The 24,369-nt window shown below is 40.6% G+C and overlaps 1 protein-coding gene across 1 annotated transcript; it reads right to left on the reverse strand.

The window, feature by feature from the left end:
* Positions 1–842: 842 nt before the first annotated feature.
* ALG14 (ALG14 UDP-N-acetylglucosaminyltransferase subunit) lies at positions 843–23,989 on the reverse strand. Its single transcript, XM_075424968.1, has 4 exons — positions 23,766–23,989; positions 21,426–21,577; positions 16,553–16,675; positions 843–1,224 (listed from the first exon to the last, which is right to left on the reverse strand). Exons 1-4 carry the CDS (start codon positions 23,893–23,895, stop codon positions 994–996), a joined length of 636 nt encoding a protein of 211 aa, XP_075281083.1. The 5' UTR covers positions 23,896–23,989; the 3' UTR covers positions 843–993.
* Positions 23,990–24,369: the final 380 nt, after the last annotated feature.

Here is a 24,369-nt window from a genome sequence, read left to right on the forward strand (position 1 = left end):
ATGCTAAAGTAGACTTTCACACACTTAGCTCCAACAAAATACCTTTTAAAAGTTGTTCCGATGTACAGAATACCATTTTCCATGACAAAATCTTAAGCATGTATTGTACTGCTGAAAGTAAGGTGCTTAAAATGAGAAAACAGGATATACTGAAAGTCAAATTCATTGTATCAGGAAAAGAGAGGAAAACTCTGTTCCTTCCCCTATTACTGATAGTAACACCTTTTTTTTTTTCCTTCCTTTCCTGTATTTTAGAGCCTGAACCAGTTCGACTTTCCCAAGTGACAGCTTGTTCTCCATGATGTGAACCTGCTAAGGATCTTTGCACGTAAGCTTTGAAGAAAGTACTTATTCAAGCTATTAAGTACTGTGCCTGTAGCATGGTACTTGTCACCTCTTTATTGAGTGAGCAACAATTTTCAAAAGATGCACTACAGATTATAAGGACAGCTTTGACAAGACCAGAGGAAAAATGACACTGGTTGAATGCTTTGGGGGTTTTGGAAGACTGCAGAGTATAAACTGTCATGAAGCCAACTTAATATAACTGTTTCCTTTATACTCTGAGGATTCACAAGGGACTTCACTGCTAGCACACAGGAAGTAAAGTCTGTTGTGCTAGAACAAGACTTTGTTTCTTACAATTTAGAAAACTACACAAAGTTTCCTTACAGGAAATGCTACAATTCATTCAAATGCCCATATTTATTTGTCGACAAAAACTGCCATTCACATAGCAGGAAAACTAGATGAAAACAGAGACAGCATAGACTTAAGGCCATTATGTGGTATTGGTGAACAGACCTACATGATGGCAATAAATACAACTACACAAAAATATATTTAAATATAGAGATATCTTTATTATTGTCTCCTTTTCCAGTACCAGCCTAATTTCTTAACAGGAATCCTTGAAAACAAATTGCTACATGAATGCATTTCTTCAGTGAGGAGCTTGCAAAATTTATTTTAGGTAAAGCCTGTCTTCTGTTGTTACACTACTCGACCAAGATATACTGCTTTGGGATATTTTTCCTTTAGATCAGACCACTGAACGATGAAGTAATCTGAAAAGTAGTACAGAATCTTTCCAGACAGGGATAAAGTTTCCACACGGCAGATGCTCTCTACATACACAATGATTGTTCTCTTTATTCCTAGAAGCCCAAGAAGAAAAGCAGATATACAGACAGGAACACATGTCCCCGGTCCATTGCACAATATCTAAAAGAGATGAAACAATTTACAAAATTAAAACATGAGTTTTTTCATATGGTAAACAATTAAAAGTGTGTATATTCATCTAACATTACATTTACAAAAAAAAAAATAGTCCGAAAGATGTTTTAAAAAACAGCTGAAGCAAGTGACTATGAAAAACAGGGAGGGGGACTGGGGCAAATAAAAGACATAATTTAAGTAGCTGCCAAAAAAGATCACCTCTCTTTACATGTCGAGGAGGAGGAGAAGAGCTTTCAGATGGCACAGTCAATTTCAGTGAAGGAATTGCTTGACTCATGGGTATATAACTAAACCAGCTTCCAATCTCAGTCACAGCTTTGTGTTGTATCAATCATGAGACTTGTGCACAGATTAAGGCATAATAAGGCCAAAGAAGTTTAATTAGGATTAGTAAACCTGGGATCCAGTTATAAACCTCTTGAACTTTGGCTTAAGTCAGCAAAACACTCAAGAGTTCAGCAAAAATGTGCTGATGAATTAGGACCTTCATCAGAATCTACTAGCTGATATGCATGACTGGATTTTTTTTTTCTTTTAATAAACACTAGTACATAGAAACAAGCATACAGAAGGAAAGTGTTTTGGTAAATACATGTCACGTCCTTGTAGCAGAGGATCTCAAATTCACTTACAAATGCGAACAGTAAAAGAAATTGGTCTTTCAATTTTAGACATTGGTAAACTGAAAAACAGATTGCTTAAAAGTAAAAGGTTTAAACCAGGGCATATTAGGCACTCTACTTTGGTATCAAAAGTGATTTCAGGCAAGGAATTTCTTACTAAATTTAACTACTACCATGTAATCAGCACTTGTCTGCACAGCTGGGGGTTACATGGAAATAAAGTGTTCTTTTATAAAATCATGGCCCTGTATCATATAAACTCACATCTTTTTGTTCCAAGCTCACCAGCTTGTGAAAGCTATTACATTGGCGGGGGGGGGGAAAAATATCAGAGTTTCTGTTTCAGGGCTGTAGCAAACATTTCAGAATGTTTCCTTTCCTGGTTTGTGGCAAGATCCCACTGATAAACTGGCTAACAGCACCTTGCCTCAGTTAAAAGCAGCAGTGGCTTTGGTGCTACTGAGCTCCAAACTCTCTCACCTATACTTTTCTTTGCCTTTAAGATGGCCCCAGAAATCTAGTGACCGTAACGCAGTCTTTTCTTATCAGAATCAACAGAATATAATACTGTATGCAAAATTATTCTGATTTTATTGTTGATCTTAAGTGAACTATTTATTCCTGCAAGACTTGCTGACATTTTCCGGAAAACCCTTACAAGTGACACGCTGTATACTGTTTTAATCTTGAAATTTTAGGGTATATCAACAGCCACAAATGCTTGTATAAGAAAACTGCAACAGTGTAATTTTTTTATATTAGCAGTTCTATAGCTAAGAAGCAAAGAAACTGAACACACCAACTTTGCACACTAGATTTTATGGTTTCAAACCTCCTGCTGAACGTGATTTCAAGTATATCCATACTGGGACTTTAAAACCTACTCTACAATCTGCTGAGAATGAAGATCTGTTTTTTATACATTTGGATTGGCAAGCAAGGACAGAAACCAACCACACATGCTGCCTTTTAGGATTTCAAAGAAACTTTTCCATACCTGTGAACTAAACCAGGCATTATGCCCTATTTCTTGACAAGTTTGATTAATTTGCACTGATGTTGATTGTGCTACTGGTACATGGCTACTGATACCTAAATTAAGGCATGTTTAGGTATCTCTGTTTGTAATAACATCTGTTACTGTAGTGTAGAGGCACAGGAAACAACTTGGAGTGTTCTCCTGTGTTTGCAGGCAAAATCCACTGGGTTCCCTGATGCAGAATTGGGTCTGTTTCAGACAAGTGCATAAGAAGCACCAGAACTGTCCAAAACAGTCATTTACTGCTTTTTTTTTGTGAGCTGAATATTCAGTCTGACTACTGATTTCAGATTCAAAATTCAGCTTCAAGCGAACAGATAAAAACGTGCACCACTGCTAAACAGAATCTCTGCTTTCCCTTTCCTTTAGTAGAGCTGTCTGGAGTACAAATATTGTTTCACCTTCATTGCTCCCCAAGCCCTTTTTCTGTTGCATTACAGTCCTCTCCCCTGTCCTTTCCTCAGTGTCTTCCATTTCGATGTTTCTCTGTACTCTGCCCAGCCCTCTCTTCCCTGGTTTTCTCTGTGATCTCTGTTATTCATCTCCCCCTGTATCCCTTTTCACAGGCGCCCTTCCATGTGTCTTCCTTCTGGACTCGTGCTGGCTCTGCACTCTTTTAGATGCCGTCTACTACGAAAGCTCAACCCAGTTGTCTAAAGGAAGGAGAGAGTTTCACATCGGTCCCTTACTTTCCACAATGTGACACAAAAAATACCAATCGCAGATATGATTTAGGTCAGGTAGACGTCCTAACATTCTCCTCAGCCCAGAAGCTGAGAATGGTAGAACAGGTTTTATAAAAAGCTGGATTATTACAGTCATGGTCTTTATCAATCCACTGTGCCATACACTTCATTCTACTTCCCCCCTTGATTAGCTAGCAGCTCCAGTCTTTTTGGTATTTGGTATTCTTGTGTCTAGATGCAAACACAAAGGTAAATGCTAGAATGAATTCCAAACTAAGTGTACTCACAAAAGCTCACATAATGAAATAATAGTAAATTGGTCTATCTGTGAATCTATATGTAGCTCTAAAGGTCACAATGAGTTGCTGTTATTACTTTGCTGAGATGCAAAACAGAAAACATTTACTACATCCAGGTTTTGATATGACACACTCAATTTATACCTTCTACTGATCATTTGTAACTTGAAAGCTGCTTCTCAGATGCCCTTTGATTCATGTAAAAGTATTTGCATGCAGGAAAAAGGATCAGAAAAATTATTGACCACGCATCTCTAAAAAAACATGCTCTGATCGTAACTCATGTCCTCGGCTCTTTCCCCTTCCACACATATCAGTTCAAAAATGACAAAGCAGATATGGCTCTATAGGATCTCTGTATGCAAAATGCCCATAAAATACTCTGACTATAGATGTTCCTATTTTAAAATGCTCAGGTTTAGTAACTGTCCCCTGAAAGAGACTCTGGTATAAACCTTCTGAAGTCAACAGACAAATAGAGCCCTATCTGAATTTGGGGTCATGATCTTTAAGTCAGAACTATTAATCAACCTTTCTGACCATTAAAAATTAACCTTCAGTTAACCTTCAGTGCGTGTCTAGAGACATGTTGTACCTAGAACTGGTGCAGTTGCTCACGTGTTGGAGTGGCAATTCCCCTCCAAAAATCTGGTCTGACCAGTCCTACTAACTCCCTCTCACACCGTCAGCAGTAAGAGAGGAGACCAGCGTTCCTGCTGCTTGGAATCCAACCCTGTACACTCATGAAGGGATACAGGGGCAAATTCTGAGAAAACAAGTGTATAAATTATAAACAAGAGAAGTCATTGTGGAATCTATAATCTAGAAATGCTGCTGTTCAGCTCCTGCCAGTATACAAACTTGTTGATAGTGGAAAGGAACTGAATCATCTCCAGCCTTCCTTAAACATGTAAGAAAAGGTGAGCTGTCCTACTAGTGAATTTCAAAACACCTTTCAAAAGTAGATTTTGGAGAATGATTGATGTCTTCCACATTGAAAAGACCAAGGCTTTTGTTTTTCCTCTCCAGCAGAAAACAAGTATCCCTCAGGGAATCCAGTGGCAGTCATCAGTATGGTGTGGAGAAGAAGCAGGCATCTATTGGGCAAGAAAGGACCAGGGCCTCTACAAGGTCAACCGGCTATTCAGGGTACGTGTTTCCCAATGTCTATTTACTTTAGCTACAAGGCTGCCTGTAGAATATTTGCGTTGAATGAGATATGTCTCGAAGATCTCTAGTTTGTTTGGTTCAGCTTTCCTCTGTGAGGCAGCAGAAAGGGGGAAAGAAGGGGCCAAAGTCAATTTTTCTGTCACCCTTGTCACCTCTTGAGCTGCCACAGCCCAAGGACTTTCTTGGTCACTGGGCTATCCGACTTTGTGGCCGACAAGCTATAAGGGATTGTTCCAGAAGCCAGTGCTGCAGGTCTCACACCATTCACATTCGCCTCTATTGCAAAGAAATGTCCAGCTAACTGTTAAATTGGCTCACTGGCTGCCTGACTTCAGAGCTAGGCCTATAAACTAAATCCAACATACTAAAATCCTCTACCAATTCAATGTATCCAGTCTTTTAAACTGTACAATAAACTAATCTATATATTAATGGAAGTTTAAAAGTAAAGGATCAGACTACAATGTTTATACTTAGCAACTCTCTCTATAAATCTAATTTCATATTAATCACTGTCATATAAAAATTGAACAGTTCTTGCCTTTCTGTTTCAGACATTTTCTACAGCTGTTGAAAGAAAACAAGCTAAGCCAGCAGTCTGGCACTCTGGGAACACTGGCACACGGCACCACTGCTGATAAAAGCTGCTTTAGAGTTGGTGAATGCAGCACTGTGGCAGAGTGACATGTACCAGCTAAAACACTGAAAGCATAGCTCACAGCTTCACTGGGATTAAATGTCAGGCCACTGGTTAAAAAAAAAAATGAGTAAAGCAGAAAAACTGCAGTTTTTCTCATAAATACGTAAACGTACATTTACTGTATATCTTTAATGAACAAGTATTTGAGTACTGCTTATGTTCCCAAATTAGAACCACCAAAGGGAGGACAACATAAGTCTCCCTAAACTTCGTAGAAAGTGGAAAATTAATGTGAGATTTGCTTTGCAGAAGAAACTGTCAACACCTGCTGTTCTCCTTAATGACTTCCACAGAGATTGGCCTTTGCCACCTAGACAAGAGCAGAAAAACTGCCCAGCTTTCCAGGGCTGAGCAGGCTTGTGGTGTGGGAGTGCTGGTTGCTGCTGCAGGGTGATGCGCTCCTCGCCAGCTATGGAGCTACCTCCTGGAGCATGTTCGGGACATCCCTCAGGCCTCCTTAGCCCTGGTTAGGCTCCCTTCCCCACAATGCTAAACAACTGGAGATAAGAATAAGGGAATAGATGGTGCTAACAGAGAACTACTAAAAGAGCCAAAGGCAAGTGGAGTGATACAAAACTGACCCCGGCTGGGTTAATTGCATGATCTTTGTATATCTATGCAAGTAAACAGACCTACTTCTTTAACAATGTAGGAAAATAAAAAACAATTAGGCATTTTTTGCTTCTCAGGAACAAGTGTGGGCCTAAAAGCAGTAATATATTATTTTGTTTGTGTTTTTGCTGGACTGCTAAAACTCAGCTTTTGTTGATAAATACTTCGTTTCAATGGCTATTTAACATCTGGGAACAAAAAGTAACTGTTCAGCCTGTTAAAATTTGAAAGCTCAGAAGATATCTCTGAGGTTTGTCAGAAGAGCCAAGGAAATTTGAATAGCTGTTCCTGACATTTTAAGCAAGGCAAGAGGAAAGGAAAGGAAAAGAGGATAAAAAAAGAAGAAAGAATAGAAGAGAGGAAGCGGGAAACCAATCTGAATCACAACTGAAAAGAAGTTAGCACAGAAGAAAAAGGAGTTTTAAAAGACTGCTATCCTCTCATAGAAGAGATTAAGAAAAAAAGCTTGCCTGTTTGCAAATAAGGCTTCATTTAAAAACAAAAAAAACCCCAAACAAATCCCTTTATCAGGAGAAAGGAGGAGCATAAACCAATCTCACTCAGCTCTGATGAACAACTTAGGCCATCTACAGATCTGACAAAACTCTTCAGCCAAAGGTATTTTCAGCAGAAGGTTCCTTGATTTGGACCAAGTTTGACAAGTTTCCAGCTAGGCAAAGTGAATTCTGGCTTTGGAATGGGCTTTCAAAGGCCAGCAAGGAAATGCGCCAATTGGAGAAAGCCGCTAACAGGACTGTAATCTGTGCATTATACATTTTTATTTTCATTGCATGGTCTTAGTTGATGACAGACACCCAAATGTTGTGTTTTTGGTAGCTGGACTTGCATAATAAAAAAAACAAAGGGCCATAGCAAGTTACAATACATGGAAACCTCACAAAAATCAGCCTTAAGAAATTCTAGAAACAATGGCAGTCAAAAATAATAAAGCTTTCACAGAAGTAGCAGAAGTAACAACAAACACAATTAAATTACATACAGAAAACTAACAGCGGGCAGCAGACACTGTCTTGACACAAACAAAGCCTCCTTAATGAAACTACAAATTTGACCGTAGAATAACCTGAAGAATCTTTCAAAAACAAGGGAAATGGAGCAGAGAATGATTCCAGTGACAGGGAAACTGAACAGTCACATTTAGTGAAAGTTGAGTAGAGGTCCTCGGACACTGAAAGTAAAACTAAAAGAAAAACCGTTAACACCATACTTATTTTTGTATCAGGGCTAGTTTTGGACTCGTGCATTCATCAGATAGGAGCTAAGTGTTTTGACATCTCAGGAGTTTATTGCCTTATATAATTTCAGAGTGTAATGATCAAAAACATTTGTTTGCTGGGGGAGCTTGTTTGTTTCAATGGCACAAGAAGAGAGAGCCTGCAATGAATTCATTTGTATTCTGCCATGTAAGTTACAGCATCTCATGAGCTCATCAGCACTTGCTTGTTTTTAGTATTATCTTACTGTTTTGAAAACTTCACATTAATGCCCTGTAAGGTGAAGTATGTAGCTGAACATTTTTTCCTTCACCTACAGAAGTAATGAGTGCTATCTACAAAGGGAGCTGTAATCTGGGTTCCCGGTCTCAGCTGTTCCCCTTTCCCACCCCGTGATTCCCAAGGACCTGGTTCAGCTGACTGCCCAGCGTACCCCACACAGGCCCCAAGTCTGTGGGAAATACAACTGCAAGCATTGCAGCCCTGCGGTTGTGGGACCAGCTCTCTTAATTTTGGAGATGCTCTAACTGTAAAATTAAACTAACAAAAGCATCAATGAACAAATATCTCAATCTTTAATTGTAAATATATTTACCTTATGATCTCACGACCAAGAAGCAAGCCTGGAGAGTCAAGAAACCAGGGCTGTACTCATAGCTCTGCTGTGGACTCACCACAGGATTTGGGGCACAGCACTTACTTCCTCTCAAATCAGTATTTTCTACTTTAACATCAGGAAAACAATAACTTACTCCTCACAGAGGCTGCATTAAGATTCCTGTATATCCTCCTCAGTTAAGATCTCCAGATATGGAGTGTTGCTTTTATTAGCATGTGTTTTGATTCAGCAGTATACTTGGAGAATAAGATAAAATGTACATGCTATTTTTTTTGAATAGAATTATTTTTTTAATATGTTCAGACATATCAGGCCATATCCATGAAGAATCAATTTCTGCTAGTAACTTTGACGGCTACCTAAGCAGGGATAGCAAACAGAAAAAACATTACTTTTTTTCATAAATGAGTAACTCTGAAAGGTTTCAAAAGATACATTGTTCATCTGCATGGAGGTACAGTTATGACAGAAATAAAATCTGTTCTAGGGAATATAAATCTATTTGACAATCAGAAAAACAGGAGAAACTCGAGAATTTAAGAGAAAGGGATTTTTCCTTAGCTCACATACTTAAGCATGTGGGAGGGAATGATCTTCTTAAAGCTTTTGCTAGTCTAGCTCTTTAGCATGTCTGAAAATTCAAGTTTTGAACCTTGAAGAAAACTGGCTTAGAATCGTTAATTTTTTTTAAGTTTTTTTTTTTTTTAAAAAAAAAAGGCAGGAACCTTTTCCAACAATTCCTTATTCTTGCTATTGGTGGGGAGAAAGAATAATTTCAGGTGCTGTTTGAACAATGTAAAGGTCATTAAACCACTTACTGGCTTATTCTTTTTGAATAGTGAAGATCTTATCCAGTTCACTTCTTTCTACAACCTGTACATAAACCCAGCTAAAACTTTACAGCCTATTTCCTGTTTGAACATACCTGTGGAATGCAGACTAGAACAAAAAAATCTAGACGTGTAGTCTAATGTAAATCAAGTAACTAAGGTAGAATTGAGTTATACCTGGGTACACTTTCATCTTCTATTCTCCAAATCACTTGAATCATCAGGGTGCAAAAAGACAGTGACAGTGTTCTATAGCAACAGCTTGGGCTCAGGCTGGTCAGCAGCTATAGCTTGTAGCATTGCCATGAAAACCTTTCTAGTCCACTTCTGTGCATCTTGTTGGTACAGTTCCTGTTGTTATTATCATGCAGAACACATAGTAGGTGAGGTGCTCTTCAAAACAAGCAGTGACATGTGTGGTCCTACAGGCAGATTACTTAACTAGGATAAATAAGATCAGTGAATGCTAGAATGGGGAAGAGAGAAGTGAAAGAGTGAGCACGCTAAATTAGCGCATTGCACAGCTGGGTTTCTAATGTGCACTACTTTTTTTCTGAGTATTATTTTCACCATAGAATGAAATATATTGGGAAGCATGACCAACTCCCTCATTTCCCTAGCTCTCACTTTACATAAGCTTGGGGAGAGGAGACAATAATCCTACCTAGTGGATTTTTCTATGGGAGAAAAGGAGAGGAAAAAACACTAGGAACTAGATTTAACAACAGGATTTAAATGTAACAGCACTAGGCGTTCTCACTTCTGCCTTCTAGGCACTTAGCGGCCTGACCCAGAGTTACCAGCCCAGTGTCCTCAGGGGCAAGAGACAAGGGAAGGGGCCCAGCTGATGTGATTTGGATCACCATCCACATGCAAAGTAGTGAGGGAAGCTCCTAGTTTCTGCATCTCAGCAGAGCTCAGGAGTTTGGCTATGCTTGTGGCTATTTGACACTGTAAAGACTTAAACAGCTCAGGTCTGTTTCTGGATGTGCCTAGAGGCTTTACTGATTAAAAGAAAGATAACTGAGATCATTAAGAGCCTCAAAATTTAGGCAACAGCTTAGTGAGGACAGTTTGAGAATCTAGAGTTGTATGCATAAAGAAACAATGCAGGCTTGACTGACTTTTTTTTTTTTTTTTTATATGAAGCTAACCTTAGGCACCCCATTTCACCACCCTTGTATTTCAGGTGAAAGTTGGCAGATCCATCATTGGGATTAAAAGGTCTTTGGAGTGGTAGTTTCCATCCATATGTGTGATGCTTCTGCAGGTATGTGGAAGCAGAATGGGACATGTGAGCTCAGCATACTCCCCAAGCCTAGCTGCCAAATGTAAAATGAGAAACGTAGAACCAATCAACTGAAAATAATAATAAATAACAAGTATGCAAGTGGTACTAATGCTCAAGTCGGTCGGAATGTTAGCGTTGGTTATTAAAACATTACATTAACACCCAGACTGTCAGGGGGACCAACCAAACACCATGATCTCTGCCAGAAGTTTGTGTCAGGAAACAGTAGCACCAGTGACTCTTGTGAGAAACTGTGAGAGATGGATAAAAGGTTGGTTAAAAAAGAACAAGATTACCAAGGCAGATGCAGTGGGGAGGATAAACTAACTCCCTACATACATTACCACAAAGTGGGTCTGTGGTTTATTGCTGCTGATAAATTAGTAGGAAGTAAAGGAAATATGACTTTATGTGGATGAAAAAGTTGGTCATAAACAAATTCAGTAAAAGGCTTTTGCCAAGTAAATGAAATGGTAGTTAACGAACTTCATCTGTAGCTACAAACACTAGGTACTAGCTGTTTTTCAGCAAGCTGTTGTTCTAACTGCCACCTTGGTTGTGTCTCAACCTGACTAAAGTCTCTTGATCATAGCACCATGAGAAATACCATCTAACCTTTTAGAGCCTATTTAAAAATAAGAGCTTATCTCATCTCCTGGTATCAAAAAGTACTGCTTACTATGGCAGCCTGCTTCTACTGAAAAGGAAAGGAGAAAGTAAATCCAAAGACTTTTAAATATAATCATACATATTACTAATGGTGACCTAAAATGAGTCTCTCAGTGTCTTTCATTAGTCAGGCATTCATTTAACTAGAACTTCAAAGCAGTATTTTAGGTTAGCTAAAACTGATATTTTGTCTGTATATAAATATCTTTGAGGCTATTGCCTAATCACTGCAGTTGGTATAGCAAGAATCCGCATCAAATACCTGCCTGAAATGTCTTTACAATGCAAAACTTCGAGGTGTTATCAATCTGTATTTGCATACCAGTGGCCTGGTTCAGAGGTCAGATTTAGCCAGACTGTTTACTTGAAACCATGCTTTATAACATACATGGAAGTGCGACCTGGATGTTCATTAGGTTCGGAATGAATCTGATAGCTGATGAGTTAAGACTGATCCATCTCTAGCTTAAACTCTGCTTAAATCTAAGCTAAGATCTCAGTTCATCTTTAGTGCTACTTCTATCCTCCCTCTGAAATGTAGTGTCTATAGGCATGTCTAACTGGCAGTCACAGAAAGAGCAGAGCTACAACCTAGCTTTAAACTAACCGATTTGAAAAGCTTTAGACATTCATCTGTGTTCAGCAGAGAGTAATTCTACATTGTGGCTGCACACAGCACACAAGGTAGAGAAGTGGTGAATAAGATCCGTATTTTCATTAACACTGAGAAGTTAAACACAAATTTGGATGGCTTAACTTTGTTTTCTTTCTAGATGATACAATTTGTATCATTGATGGTCTTAATCTGATGTTCTTACTCTTGCCTATTTTGACTGTTTTGATCCTAGAACAACAACAGTAGATCAGATATACTGTAAAATCAATCAAGCCCAAAAGAATTATAAATAGCAGGGAAAGATTCAGTGTACAAAAGAATGCACCAGATAGTCTTAATACTGCATTATACAAAGTTCACTTGTTATGAAGTGAATAGAGAAAAAAATGCCACCTCCCAGATTTTATAGCTTTCCACAAAGTTCTAATAAGAACCATGATATAAGGGACAATAACTTATTATTCATCGTAGTAATTTGTTAAAGTGCTATGAACTTCAGACATTTTGGGCAGGGCACAAAGAATGGAAAATCTTTGTGAAATGAAATAATGATCTCCTTTCATACAGCTTACTGTGTGAGCACTTCTATAGCAACTCTAGAAGCTTGTGGTAGTGAATTTAACCAGTTGGGGGACCAGGCGCGTGTGATGGGATGTGCAGTCATAAAAGAATTGGTAGACTGCTAGAAGCATAATCAGCTGTGCAGGTTTCAGGCTTCTGCTAGAAGGAAGTTTAAAAAGGAGAGAGCTGTTCAGCTGACAGCTGGTGGGGAGGGAGACAGCAGAGCTTGTTGTACTTGCTGTGCAAATGTAAACTTCTTACTACAGACTTCCCACGGGAAGGAGGCCCTAATGCGGAAGGACTGCCTTCCTTGCCTGATTTAACTCAGGCCTTCCCAGATAGCAGTGATCTGAAAAGATCTGTTTATCTCAGGCACTGTAGAGCGCTGAAGCAGTAGGAACTGCTGAGAAGTGTCCCCAGAAAAGCAAAAAGAAGTCTGGTCCAAGGGTCCAGGATGCACAATACACTAATGAATGGAGCTTTACGCAGTGTTTCTGCACAATTCCAGGGGAAAATTAATTACACTAAAGGAGAGCAAATCGCTGACTCAATGACACTGCCCATCTATGGCTGAAAACAAGGACTGGATGCAATCTCTATACAGCTTTCTGCTGTGTGGTGCACGCGTATCCTTTGTTTTCAGTTTGAATTTCAGGTATGCCAGAATGACTGGAATAATCACAATATAGCCAAAGGGCTAGACCACTTGAAGACGGACAAAGGTTCTGTAAGCAACAAGAGAACTGAAGATCGGTTTCCTCTGAGCTTGTACCTACTGACTGACTGACTCAAGCATATTATAGGAAGGCTGTAGCATTAGTTTATTGCTTCTTGGACATCAAATAGTCTGTGTAAGATTCAGTCATTTTTTCTGGGAAAAAAATCTCTGTGCAGCTTGTCTAATTTTCTGCAACTGTTTAAGAAAGATTTGCATCTTTCCCCAGATGGCAGATCTTCTAACATCTTGTTCTGGTTTTACATTTCTTCTCAGCCTTTCTCCCAATGAAGGCAATGACAGTCTCTCTTCTCTGACCAGCTGCTTGTTTGCATGGTAGGAATCTGCAGTCTTTGAGGCTATGACCACATATTAAACCTGGCTGCAACTGATAATGGTTCTAAAAGCTTTTCTGGGGGAAGGAAGGTGTAGGCAGAGCATGCTGGCGAAAGCCTTGCTTTCCTGGAATTTTAGGCCTCTGCATAGAAAGCCTATCCAAGGTTGATATGTTGTAAAAGCTGCCCAGCACAGATGTGCCTGCAACACACTCCGACACCTCTATTTCTATAATTCTTGGCTATAAGAACACAAGCCGATCATCACTTCTGACATCTTAATTTTGTGACTTGGTTTAATATCTCTAAAGGGACTTAACTCTGCAGAGCGCAGATGCTTGTAACTCAGAAATGGGCCTCTTGAAGATGATCTCAAACTGAACTAAACTAACTTTTACATTTCTTAAACTCTCTTGGGACCCGTTTCAAGTGTGGGTCAAGTCCTGCAAGACAACAAAGGTCTCTTTGGAAGCTGTTCAGTTCTTTCTGAACTCACTATCTTGAACAAGGGTTAGAAGGAACTGCTTTCTCATGCAAAGTAAACTAAGAAGCTTTGCCAGAAAATCGGTGTGAGATATAAAGGGGACACAGTGCTCATGTAAATAAGCACATACAAAGTAACTCCTGTGCAGCTAGGTTTGCTGTTTCCCTTTTACAGCTATTCTGGCTCCACAGATATGCTAGTTATGCCAGCCTAAGCCTACCTGCCTCAAAACTTGCCTTTGTGCACCTGATGGTTTCAGGCTCCCTTTGCAGTACTTCCCTTGTCCTGCATTTCTTGAAAACGGCAACATTCCTGCTTTTCTCTAGCTTTTGGGTGTCTGGAGAAGACTTCAGTCATTCCTTCAAACACGCACACACTTCTGACAAGCCTAAAAGCCAGTGTAAGGATTTGGGGATCACTCATATGTACAAATGACTTAGAAGCAATTCAAAGTTGTCTTTCCCTCTTGCAATTAAACAAAAACAGTTGCCTAGACTGAAAATGCACACTACCCATAAGCTCTACTGTTTAAAAATATGAAGCTCAGCATGGTGTAATACTGTGCTTGTTTCTAAACTCAGGTGTTGATTTCTGTGCCGAAAGTTATAGATGAGTCCTGTAAACACCAACATTTGTCCCACCCTTTCTAGTTCTTTAAACTACTAAGCATTACTTTTTACCAAGAGTAGGGGGAGTTGTAATTCACCACAAACATTTTCTTCTTAAGGCAATTGAATATTACCAGTTGCTTCACATACCACACAGAATCTTTTCACTGGTAATGTGAAGCATTTTAGTTCCTGAACCCTTTGATAAGTGTTTTGAACCCTTTGATAAGTGTTTAAAAATCTTTACAGCTCTCTGACTTACTATATTTCACAGAATTCTTAAACTAAGATATGCATACAAGTAGTAGTACTCAAGCAGTTTTGAAGTGGTAAGAGATTCGGCATAATGCCGGAGATGCTTCTGCCAGTAGCAGTATCAGCTGCTAATGCGGTTGATGATGGTACCTAGCAAAAACATATTTGGTAACTCTCTCCCCTCCAGCCCTTCTCTAATCATGGATAAGGACTCTTTGGATAGCATTTTGAGCCAGTGGTTCCCGTAAAACACTACAAAAGGGCTTAAAGGCCTTGCTAAAATGTATCCTTAATTTTACAAGAAGTGTTTTTCAAAAGTGTTAGACTTTTGACAGTTTATCACTGTTTATCAACTCCAAAACCATTTCTAATAATTCTACGTGTAAATCCCACTGTCACTTTAAATTCCTCTTGTAAACAGAGAAACCATGGAATTAGATTAGTAATTTCCTGCTCTTCTCCTGTGATGTGTCTTGTTGACACTTTTGTTAATATATTCAGTTACACAGCGAGATTTTTCCAGTCAATTTCTTTTGCAACAATAAGTTAAAAGAAGTATATACATTAATTGAAACCAGTGGTGTAGCAAAGTGATTCCTAAATATTTGTTACTCACGTTTGCTGTAAGATGTCTGCTTCATGTAAACATCCCTTTGCTATTCCTCCCCTCTGATTAAAATCACTGTGAAAAGAACAGTATGCTATCTCCTCCTCCCTCCCAACTTTATCTCCAGTTTTCAAAATAGGCTTGAAGAACTAGAACTGCAAAAAGCTGCTTCTGTTGTTCTGCATGCTAAACTGCTCTGAAAGCTCCAGCAAGCAAGTAGCTTTTGATCTGATAGGAACTGACCAGCACTACTGAAACCAGAGATCAAATTATTCACAGCAGCTTCTCTAAACATTCAAAATATCACAAATATATATGAGCCTCTTTAGAATTAGCCATACAGTTCACAGTGAGAACTAAAAAAAGTCTGCTTACAAACATCCTCTGTGGGGGTATATATGCTGCTACTAAATTCTGAAAAATACCTTTTAACTGCACAAGTTTTTAGAGGTTTCATTAAAATATTTTAAAACACATAAAATATTAATTTGAAATTCTGCTAAAATAATGCTTTTTTTAAAAACTCGAGTTTGGATAACTGACTCAAGATGACAAGAACTCTAGCAAAAAGCCAGCTTTAACCAAAATAGTAGGACTTAAACCTGGGAGTCCAGAGCACTACCTTTTGAGTCTTGCATCGAAACAAAACTCTATTGATCAGATATCTCTATTTTAGTTCTATAATCTCACAACCCTGAATGCTTCTGACTTGATTAAGTATGTGGAATATTTTTAAATAAATGTCGTAATCACCATGAGAATGCAGTTTTACGAACAGCTTGAAAACATTACTAAAGTGCTGAGGAGCTGCCACTTCAGCAGTGATGTTTTTTGTCATTAGATGAGCTAATTAATGTTAGCCAGACAAAGACTAAATAAATATGCGTATAGCTGAAAAGTCCGCGTAAGCACAAGAACAGAATCTGTATATATTTCTGCTGGTCTGAACCTGCCTGTTCCCCACAGGTCGTACCGTTTCAGGAGCAAGAGCAGCCAACAGGATAACCAGGCTTTCAGGTCCAGTTTGTGCTGTTGCAGTCCTGAATCTGCAACCTTGTTTGTGCCAGCTCTACTAGCATTAACAAGGGAGTGACACACTCTCTGACGTTACCTCCAAACTTTGATGGGGAAACTGGTATTTGCTACTCTAATTCACCAGCAGTGCAACCCGTTCTCTCTTTCTTGGTGTATTGCTGCTATTTCTTTCAGTATTCATTTTACGTTCAAAAATACTTTTCCTGTGAACTGTAAATCTAAACGTACATATGAGATACAGTCTGCAATGTCTTGATATTCCAAATGGTTTTATGATGCAGATTACCAAGTTCTCAATAAATTAAAATTTACTTTACCTACCAAATCTGGTTTCAGTTTGTAGGTCAAAGGAAGGGAGTAAAGTATGGAGTAGAGGGTTGTTACCACAGAGGAGGTCCAAGATTGTCTAACCTCACGGCTTCTGGGAATGCGATCAAGGGTGAACTGGAAGAGAGCACGATAAGTTGAACTGTTATTTTTCTAAGAATGTTGTTGCTTCTCCTACAGAGTTATTAGATCTGTCTGTGCCAACTTCCCCCCCCCCATCTAGTTTGGAAATGTTTGGGTATGAAAACTTTTCTTAGATGCCTTCTTCAGTGTCGTGCTTAGCAATCCTGGCAATAAAGTAAAACGAAATACTAGAACTATACATCTATTTTTTAATCTCTTCTCATGTTACTTTAAAGCATTCCTAACTTCATAAACAATTCAGCTAGAGCGGCTCCAGCCGCAGTATGTTAACATACGGCCCCACCTCGTGGACACCGAGACACAAATCTACATCTGATTAGAGAAATCCAAGCACGGTGACTCTTCTCTCTCGTTTAAATTCTTCGTGGATTTACACTGCAGAAAATGTAACAACTTTTCACAGTTAATGTTCGGTGCATACTATTAAAAATGTAACAGCAAATATCACTGTCCTTAAGTGAATACTCAATGAGTATTCAAAAGATATGCAAGATGCATATTCAAAATGCAAAATATTTGCATAAAGGAACAGGAAAGAATATGTTAGTAATAAATAAAAAACAAGTTAAATAAATAATTTTCTTTGTTCTTCCCCTGCGCAAACATAGGGGTCATTCACTGTGTGTAAAAGGTATCAAATTAATAAAACACAGATGTTCTGTTTGTCTCAGAACACTGTAAACAATAACAGTAGTTAGGCTTCCTGCAGTTCTTCGCAGGTGGCTTTTTACCTTGATGCAGAGGAACTACACCTAAGAACTACTGCTACATCAGAAGGCAGTCCTGATGCCGATGAAGTTTTTTTCTATCTAAATGAAAAACAAATACATTGGCTGCAGTGCGCTGCTCATTGATGTTGACATATTGTTTAGATCTGGACAATGGTGACTATCTCACTTCATGTCGGACAGATCACTACCACTCTGGAAGAACTCAAATTGGGAGTGAGAGTCTAAATATCATGACAAATACCAAAAATTGCCCAGTTACTTCAAATACACCATCACTAATTAACATAGCTTAGCCCTGGTGTTTTGTGACCACGAAAGATTAAGTTGCCAATAGCTGTACAGTAAATACAAACTACAAACCAGTCTTGAACAGCAATAATTGAGGCTTTTTTAATATATAAGGTGGAAAGAAAAACCACCCTACTTATAAATGCGGAATACTTAGTTAATTTTCTTGACTCAAATTCTCCTGTTTCAATGTGATAAGGTTGCTTTCGGTGATGCTGGCAGGCATTAACAAGTTACAGATTGGTTGTTTCATGTTCTGTTTGCAAGTGTTGAAACTCTGTGTTAGTCTGACAACAGAATATGGAAAAGTAAACATGCCCTCTGCTCCCCATTCAACAGGATTCTGGTTATCACTACCTCTCTATTTCTTAGAGCTTTGGAAGAGATCAGGTGATAAAAAGAAATGCCGTAAGTGGAGTTTAGACCCTTGCATAGTATTCAGTCCTGCAAGAGATGTGTATGGTAAGGCAGTTTTAGGCAGATCAGGTCTCAGCGGAACTATTCAGGATGCTCCCTTCACTGTAAGAATGGTGTCAAACAATATTTGCCAAAACAATGTATGTGATTCTCTTCATCATAAAAAAACTGATTTCAGCAAAACTTCGCAGGGACCCCAATCAAAGTAGAAATTTACTTGTAGAATTCAAGCAAAGATCAAACTGATTTTATCTATGGTCTTCAAAAAATATGCTTGAAACTTTGTACATCAGTGTCTATGGCACATGTTAGGATTTCATCAACACTTAAATATTAAGCTAAGAAACAAAACCGGATTTGACTGTTTGTTTAAAAGCCACGGTCAGATGCTTCTGCAATCCCAGGCACTCATCTGATGTTGGCATTCCAGACAAAGGTACCTCCTGCATCTCTTGTAGCAAAACTGCATAGTATGTCTGATACCAGAAACAGACAAATTGCTCCCCCATCTTCTATAGTGTCATATTGTTGCATTTATATTTCCTTACATCTTTAGTGGAGTGAGAAACCATTTCGTTATTTGAAGACAAGTGTTCCACACTGGCAATTCTATAACAGTTGACTGGGTATTGCAATTTCAAAACCAGTGATGTAGTCCTTTACCTAGTTAATATTGTTTTGCAAGCATGCAAGGAAAAGTAGGTGGAAAATTGCCACTGCTGTGAATTATTAGAATATGCTCAACTGCAATGCTTGCAAAGAAACTGGGTTTACATGTGTCTTTTTCCTGCTGAGGAACAAGATTTCTTAGCAAGATCTGTCTCATGAAACATAAATTGGAAAAGAACACGCAGTCGGATGAGCATTATGTAAAGGTTAGTTAATCTGGTTGCTCATCTCGGACATGACAAATGGGGGTACAAGACCTAGTGAAGAATTCATGTTCTTCAGTCAACAAATCTAAGCTGTCTTTCTGATGCTAGAGTAGGTAGGCAGGAGCTGAAGCAGGTTCTCTATGCTGAGCACAGAAGGTTGCCCAAGTAACAGCTCTGAGAGCATCCACACAGAATAGTTGTGGTTACAGGCCAGGGCCAACAGAGAAAAAAAGAGGCAAGCAATAGCAGGACCAGAGATGCTTCATAGGAGGCATTTCGGTTCTGTTTTTTTCAAGAGACTTGGTGGGTAGAGGTGCAGCATTTTGCTTTTTGTAAGCAAGATGCTCATTCTGACTTCCTTTCCTCCTCCCTCAATACTGTAGTTTACAGAACTTGGCTAGACCACAGATCAAAATATAAATTGGTTATATTTGTGGTTTTTCACATCGGAATTTGTTAAATATGTACACCAATTGTCTCTTTGTTTGTTATTGTAATCTGTCTTCTGTCTAGTCCTTAGTTCTGGAAAAATTTACTTCCTTGATAAGATGAGGAAGGGAATGGCTATGAGTTGAAGCATTCAGACTTTTCCCTTTCACTTATTCAAAGCTCCAAGAAGCTACCAACACACGATTTTTAAATGCTTGATGATCTCCAGCATTCCCAGTGCCAAAAAACACAGTATTTGAAAGCACACTCTGAAAGCTAGCAAATATATGTTACAGGCACGTGACCTTTACTTTCCAAAATTAATCTTACATTTTCACTCTAAGTATTTTTGTGCAGTGGAAAAAGAATGGCCAAAGGAAAATGAGCATCTGTTATGCAGACAGCAAACTCAGATGTAGCCAAAAATGTTCCTCTGGCTTTCAGCGTTGAAGGAAAATGAGGGAGACGGTATGAAAGGGAAGCTGCTTAGCAAAACTAAGTGAACTAGTGGAAAACTGCATAATTCTTGAATACTCAAAATATGTTCAAGAAATTTAATAATATAGGGCTGGTCATTTTTCAGATAAGTGAGTATGACTGTGAATAATTACCAAACAAGATTTCTCTGAACAAGAAATACCTCCAGTCACTTTACCAGACTTTCATCCTTAATGCACAATGAGAGAAGAGACTGCCATGCTCATTATTAAACTAAGTCATCCCCACTTGATTCAGCAGCCTGTGGTAGGCAAGGAACCTTCGTTTTCCAAGGTGAAAGTGGTAAACAAACTTAAAAATGTTATTCTTAAGTGAGCCTGTTGCTCAGCTTAGCAGTAGTTGCTTTACATTAAAAGGGTTTATTCTGAAAATCTTTGGCACCAAGTCCTACAACCTTTTGGCCAAGTAGTGCTGCTGAAGACAAGGAAATATCAGAAGTGCACCATATGAATTCAGTACCATGTAAATAATTAATTTACTGCGTGTTGTACTACTGACTCAAAAGGACTAAGACTTTTGTAGTCAGAACATTCATTTCCATTGTACTTATTCCAATTCCTAAATAAAAATATAATCTTTCTACTAATTTCACTAGATGTCAGATCACACTTCAAGTCACCAGTCATACTGCTGTCTGTTAATGATACAGCAAACCAGCTCAAAGAAAGTAAACATCTGACAAAAAGATAAAGATATTTTCATTATTTTTTCCATGATTTTTTCATTATTTTTAGGAGTTTCACATTTGCTTGGGTCATCAACCAGAAAACTATCTGACATTAAGAGGTATTGCATACTTTTTAAACATGTGTAACTAATGCTCAATTTTAAAATCCAACCAAAACACAGTCTAGAAACACACAAAAATAATATAATATCAATTAAGGTTTTACTAGGTAAAACATTTTAAGATATAATTTCTTTAAAAAAAACACATTATGTCACTGAGGGAAACTAAAAAATAAAAGAAAAAAATCCCACCATATTTCTGCCTGAGTATTTTTATAACTACAAATAACATTTCCACGGCTAGCTGGTTTACAAAATTGAAAGAGATTTATTCTCAGCATGCTTTTCTTGAGGAAGAGTTAGCCTTCTTTGTACAGTCACTTTTACTATAATTATGTTCCCTCACTGTTTTAAATGGATTAACATGTTCACAGGAGGTAAAGACAATTTTAAGAGAAAGTAAGGAAGATGGTAGTGAAAATGGGTAGCAATTTGCTATTTTTAGGTATGTTTACTTTGCATCTTCAGTGTCTCTCAACAGCATTTATTTAGTTCACTTTTAGAAACGTAAAAACCAGTATGTACAGAATGGCAACTTTAGCTTAATTGTAGTGCAAGTGATTATCAATCCCTAGAAAATCAAAAGCACCTGTAGATCTTAAAAATACCTTTTTAAAGAATCACTTCCCAATTGCCTTGAATTTGAATGTCATGTTAAGATCATTTTATCTTGAAAGAGCATATTTAACAAGTTACCTGGGAATTGGAGAATGTTTCAGCCCTTTTTTGTTCAAAAGAACGTATTTTAGCTTCACTCATCTTATCTGAGTCTGCAAAAATATAATGTCTAGGAGAGTACGACTCTGACAAACAGCTAAGTAACCTCAGCATTTCTGTTGTGTGCCCACCTGTAAAAACAAAACAAACTGCAGTTAGTATATGAAAAATTCTGTAACTTTCAATTTCTTCAGCTTTCTGTTCCTTTTAAAACTTCTTAGTACTACTATTATCAGTGACGCTTCTGAGAGTAGAGGATTCAGTTAAAGCATGGTTGAGACTCTTTAAGTAACATGAAGACAATTCAGCTCCCACTGAACCCATACTGATGGAAGTTTTTCAGTTAAATGGGATTGAGCCATAATCCGCAGAAGGACAACGTTTGTGTTTAATGTCCTGTACACGATGCAAAAACAACTGGGCAAAGAGTTATACTGTAGTCCATATTCAAAATCCATACCATGGTGCAACGGTCAGAATGAAGCTGGACGGATTGGGCTCAGAGCTGCGCCGTAGAAGCAGAACTCCCACTGCCCCTACCCAGTGTCCAGTCCTACGACCTGCAAGAGCAGGGGCTGCACTATCCCAGCTCATCGTCCTGAAATCAAGCAGGCAGCCATTTCCCTGTGCAGCTACACCAGCGTAAAAGCTGAGTGCTTACAGAAGAAACAGTCCAGCTCCAGCCAAATGCTTTAACCTCTGCCCTTGAATGGATGCTGACAAACTTCTGACCGCAAGGTCGCTTTGTTCAGGCAGCTGAACTGGCACTCAACTGGAGAGCAGGGGAGGGTGCATTTACTGTGGTTTTTTGGAGATTTTTTTTGTCAGTTTGTTTTTTTTTTTTGTCAGTTGAGTTTCCTGAACTGAAGTTACAGGAATACCTGTAACAGTGGAAGAGGGGAGAGGGAAGATTGTTTGGGTAGGTAACGTGGAGCTGGCTCACCTTTTATCTGTTGGGCTGGATTGGTTTAACATCAAACTGTGCCCGTACGTACGTGCATAAATGTGTTACTTTTCACTCTGCTGGAAGTTGCAGACCAAAATAGTAAACTAAATGTATTCCTACTACCTCCTGCGGTCCAGCGTCATTAGCCTCCTAAGAGACCTTTGCTACAGAAGTCAAGCACTCTTAGCTGGCACACAACTGACAAGGAGCGAGACCTAATCTGCTGCACTAGACACAACTGTTTGCCACCTTTCCATAGAATTTCATGCAGTATTTTTCAAAAATGTTTGAAAGTATTTTCTCATGAGAGACGGTTTGTTGAAGTTTTCACAAATTTCAGTGCAATCATCTGAGTATTCACAGAAGAGCAGGGGATTCCTACTGCAAAAAAGTCTCGAAGAATAGGCTTGAACATTATATAAATCTTAACTGACTTACGAATTATTTCACCCGGTAAGCTTATGTACAGTGAATGTATTTTCTTAATATGTACAAACTAGATTCCAGAGGACCGCAGGAAAACCAGCACATTTCCAGCTCTGGTGGAAGATGACCCAAAAAATTATAAAACTGCCGTCAGACTCCGACTGCAGAAAGACCGTGGGCTTATTACTCAGTTAGTCGGTGCGCAAAAACCACAGGGGCGGCTGAGGTGACGAAATCAAAGCTTGCCTGGATTTACCAACTACAAGTTTTCAAGGTAGTCCAATCCATTGCCTCGCAACTTCGCGCAGGCCGCGAGGGGCAGGAGGAGCGCGGGGCGGCATAGCGGGGCGGCGGCCCACGGGCGCCTCCCGGCACCGCCCGCAGGGGCGGGCTGCGGGTGCGCGGCGGGCGCGGGCGGGCTGCGCCGCCCTGGACGCCGTCCTGAGGCGACACCGGCCGCTCTCTGCCGAGCCGCCGCGCGGGGTTGCCCCGCAGCGCTGCCAGTCACCTTATGCGGTAACGACTCGGGTGAAGCGCACGGTCCCGCCCGAAGGAAAGGTTCGGACACCAAGCTGCCAGCCGTAGGTGCAGACGAAAACGCCCCAAACACAGACGAAGCTGAACAGTTACTCAAACGAAGAACTAAAAAACCCACAGACCGGCGGCGGCACCGAGGGCGCCCGCCGCGGACCGGCTGGGGTCCGTGAACAGCCGCGCCGGGCACCGCGCCAGCGGCTCCCCACTACCGGCCGCCAGCGGGCGGGCCTCAGCCCGGCGCTCCCTCGCTCGCCGCCGCGACTACAACTCCCGGCGTGCACCGGGGGCACGCCGGTGAACGCCGCCTCGGTCGCCGCTCCGCGCTGCCTGCCGGGAGATGTAGTTCCTGGCAGCCGGCCGCGAGCGCTCCGCGGAGCGACCTCCTCCCGCCGGTGGCAAGCCCTACTCACCGGAGCCGGCTACCACCAGGAGCCTGAGGGGAGGCGTCGGCCGGGCGCGGCGCCTGCGCGCCAGGAGCGCCAAGGGGACAAGCAGTAAGGGGAGGAAGAGGAGGAGGGCGGCAGGCAGCCCGGGCTCCATGGCGCAGCCGGAGCTGTCCCGTCGCCCGCCGCGGAACCGGGCCGTAGCACCTCCCGGTGTACGGTAGCCGGCGCGGCTCAAACCTCCCCGCGTCTCTGGCCGCTGCACAAGGGCGCCGTGGCGGCGCCGGGGGAGCGGCCCGCGGTACGAGAGGAGTCGGCGGGCGCTGAGGGGCCGGCGGCGGTCGGGCCGTGCCGGGGCAGCGGCGCAGGGGCTCGGGGGGGGGGGGGGCAGGCCGCTGCGGGCGGGCGCAGGCCGCCGTCGTGTTCGCGGTAATAAAGTGTGAGAGGCGTCCTCCGCGTGGGAAGGCTGGGTCTGTGCTGCTGCGCGAGTGTGCTGGGAGGGCGCTGCCGTCTGCCCGTGCGGACGGCGGAGGGCGGCCACCGCCCCCGTGCCCCGGCGCGCTGCCGGTGAGCGCCGGCGCTCTCGCGCCGGGTCCTGCTGGCGCCGCCACCCCGCGCGTGGAGCGGCGCG

This window comes from Opisthocomus hoazin, chromosome 6 (genome assembly GCF_030867145.1).
Source record: "Opisthocomus hoazin isolate bOpiHoa1 chromosome 6, bOpiHoa1.hap1, whole genome shotgun sequence".
Lineage (NCBI taxonomy): Eukaryota > Metazoa > Chordata > Aves > Opisthocomiformes > Opisthocomidae > Opisthocomus > Opisthocomus hoazin.

What these genes read in the sequence shown, in the direction of transcription:
- ALG14 (XM_075424968.1), bottom strand. Translation starts at nt 23,895, where the DNA reads ATGGAGCCCGGGCTGCCTGCCGCCCTCCTCCTCTTCCTCCCCTTACTG. An exon ending in CCTGGTGGTAGCCGGCTCCG is followed by an intron (nt 21,578 to 23,765) that starts GTGAGTAGGGCT and finishes TTGTTTTTACAG; the next exon opens with GTGGGCACACAACAGAAATG. An exon ending in ACAAACTGAAACCAGATTTG is followed by an intron (nt 1,225 to 16,552) that starts GTAGGTAAAGTA and finishes CATCTCTTTTAG; the next exon opens with ATATTGTGCAATGGACCGGG.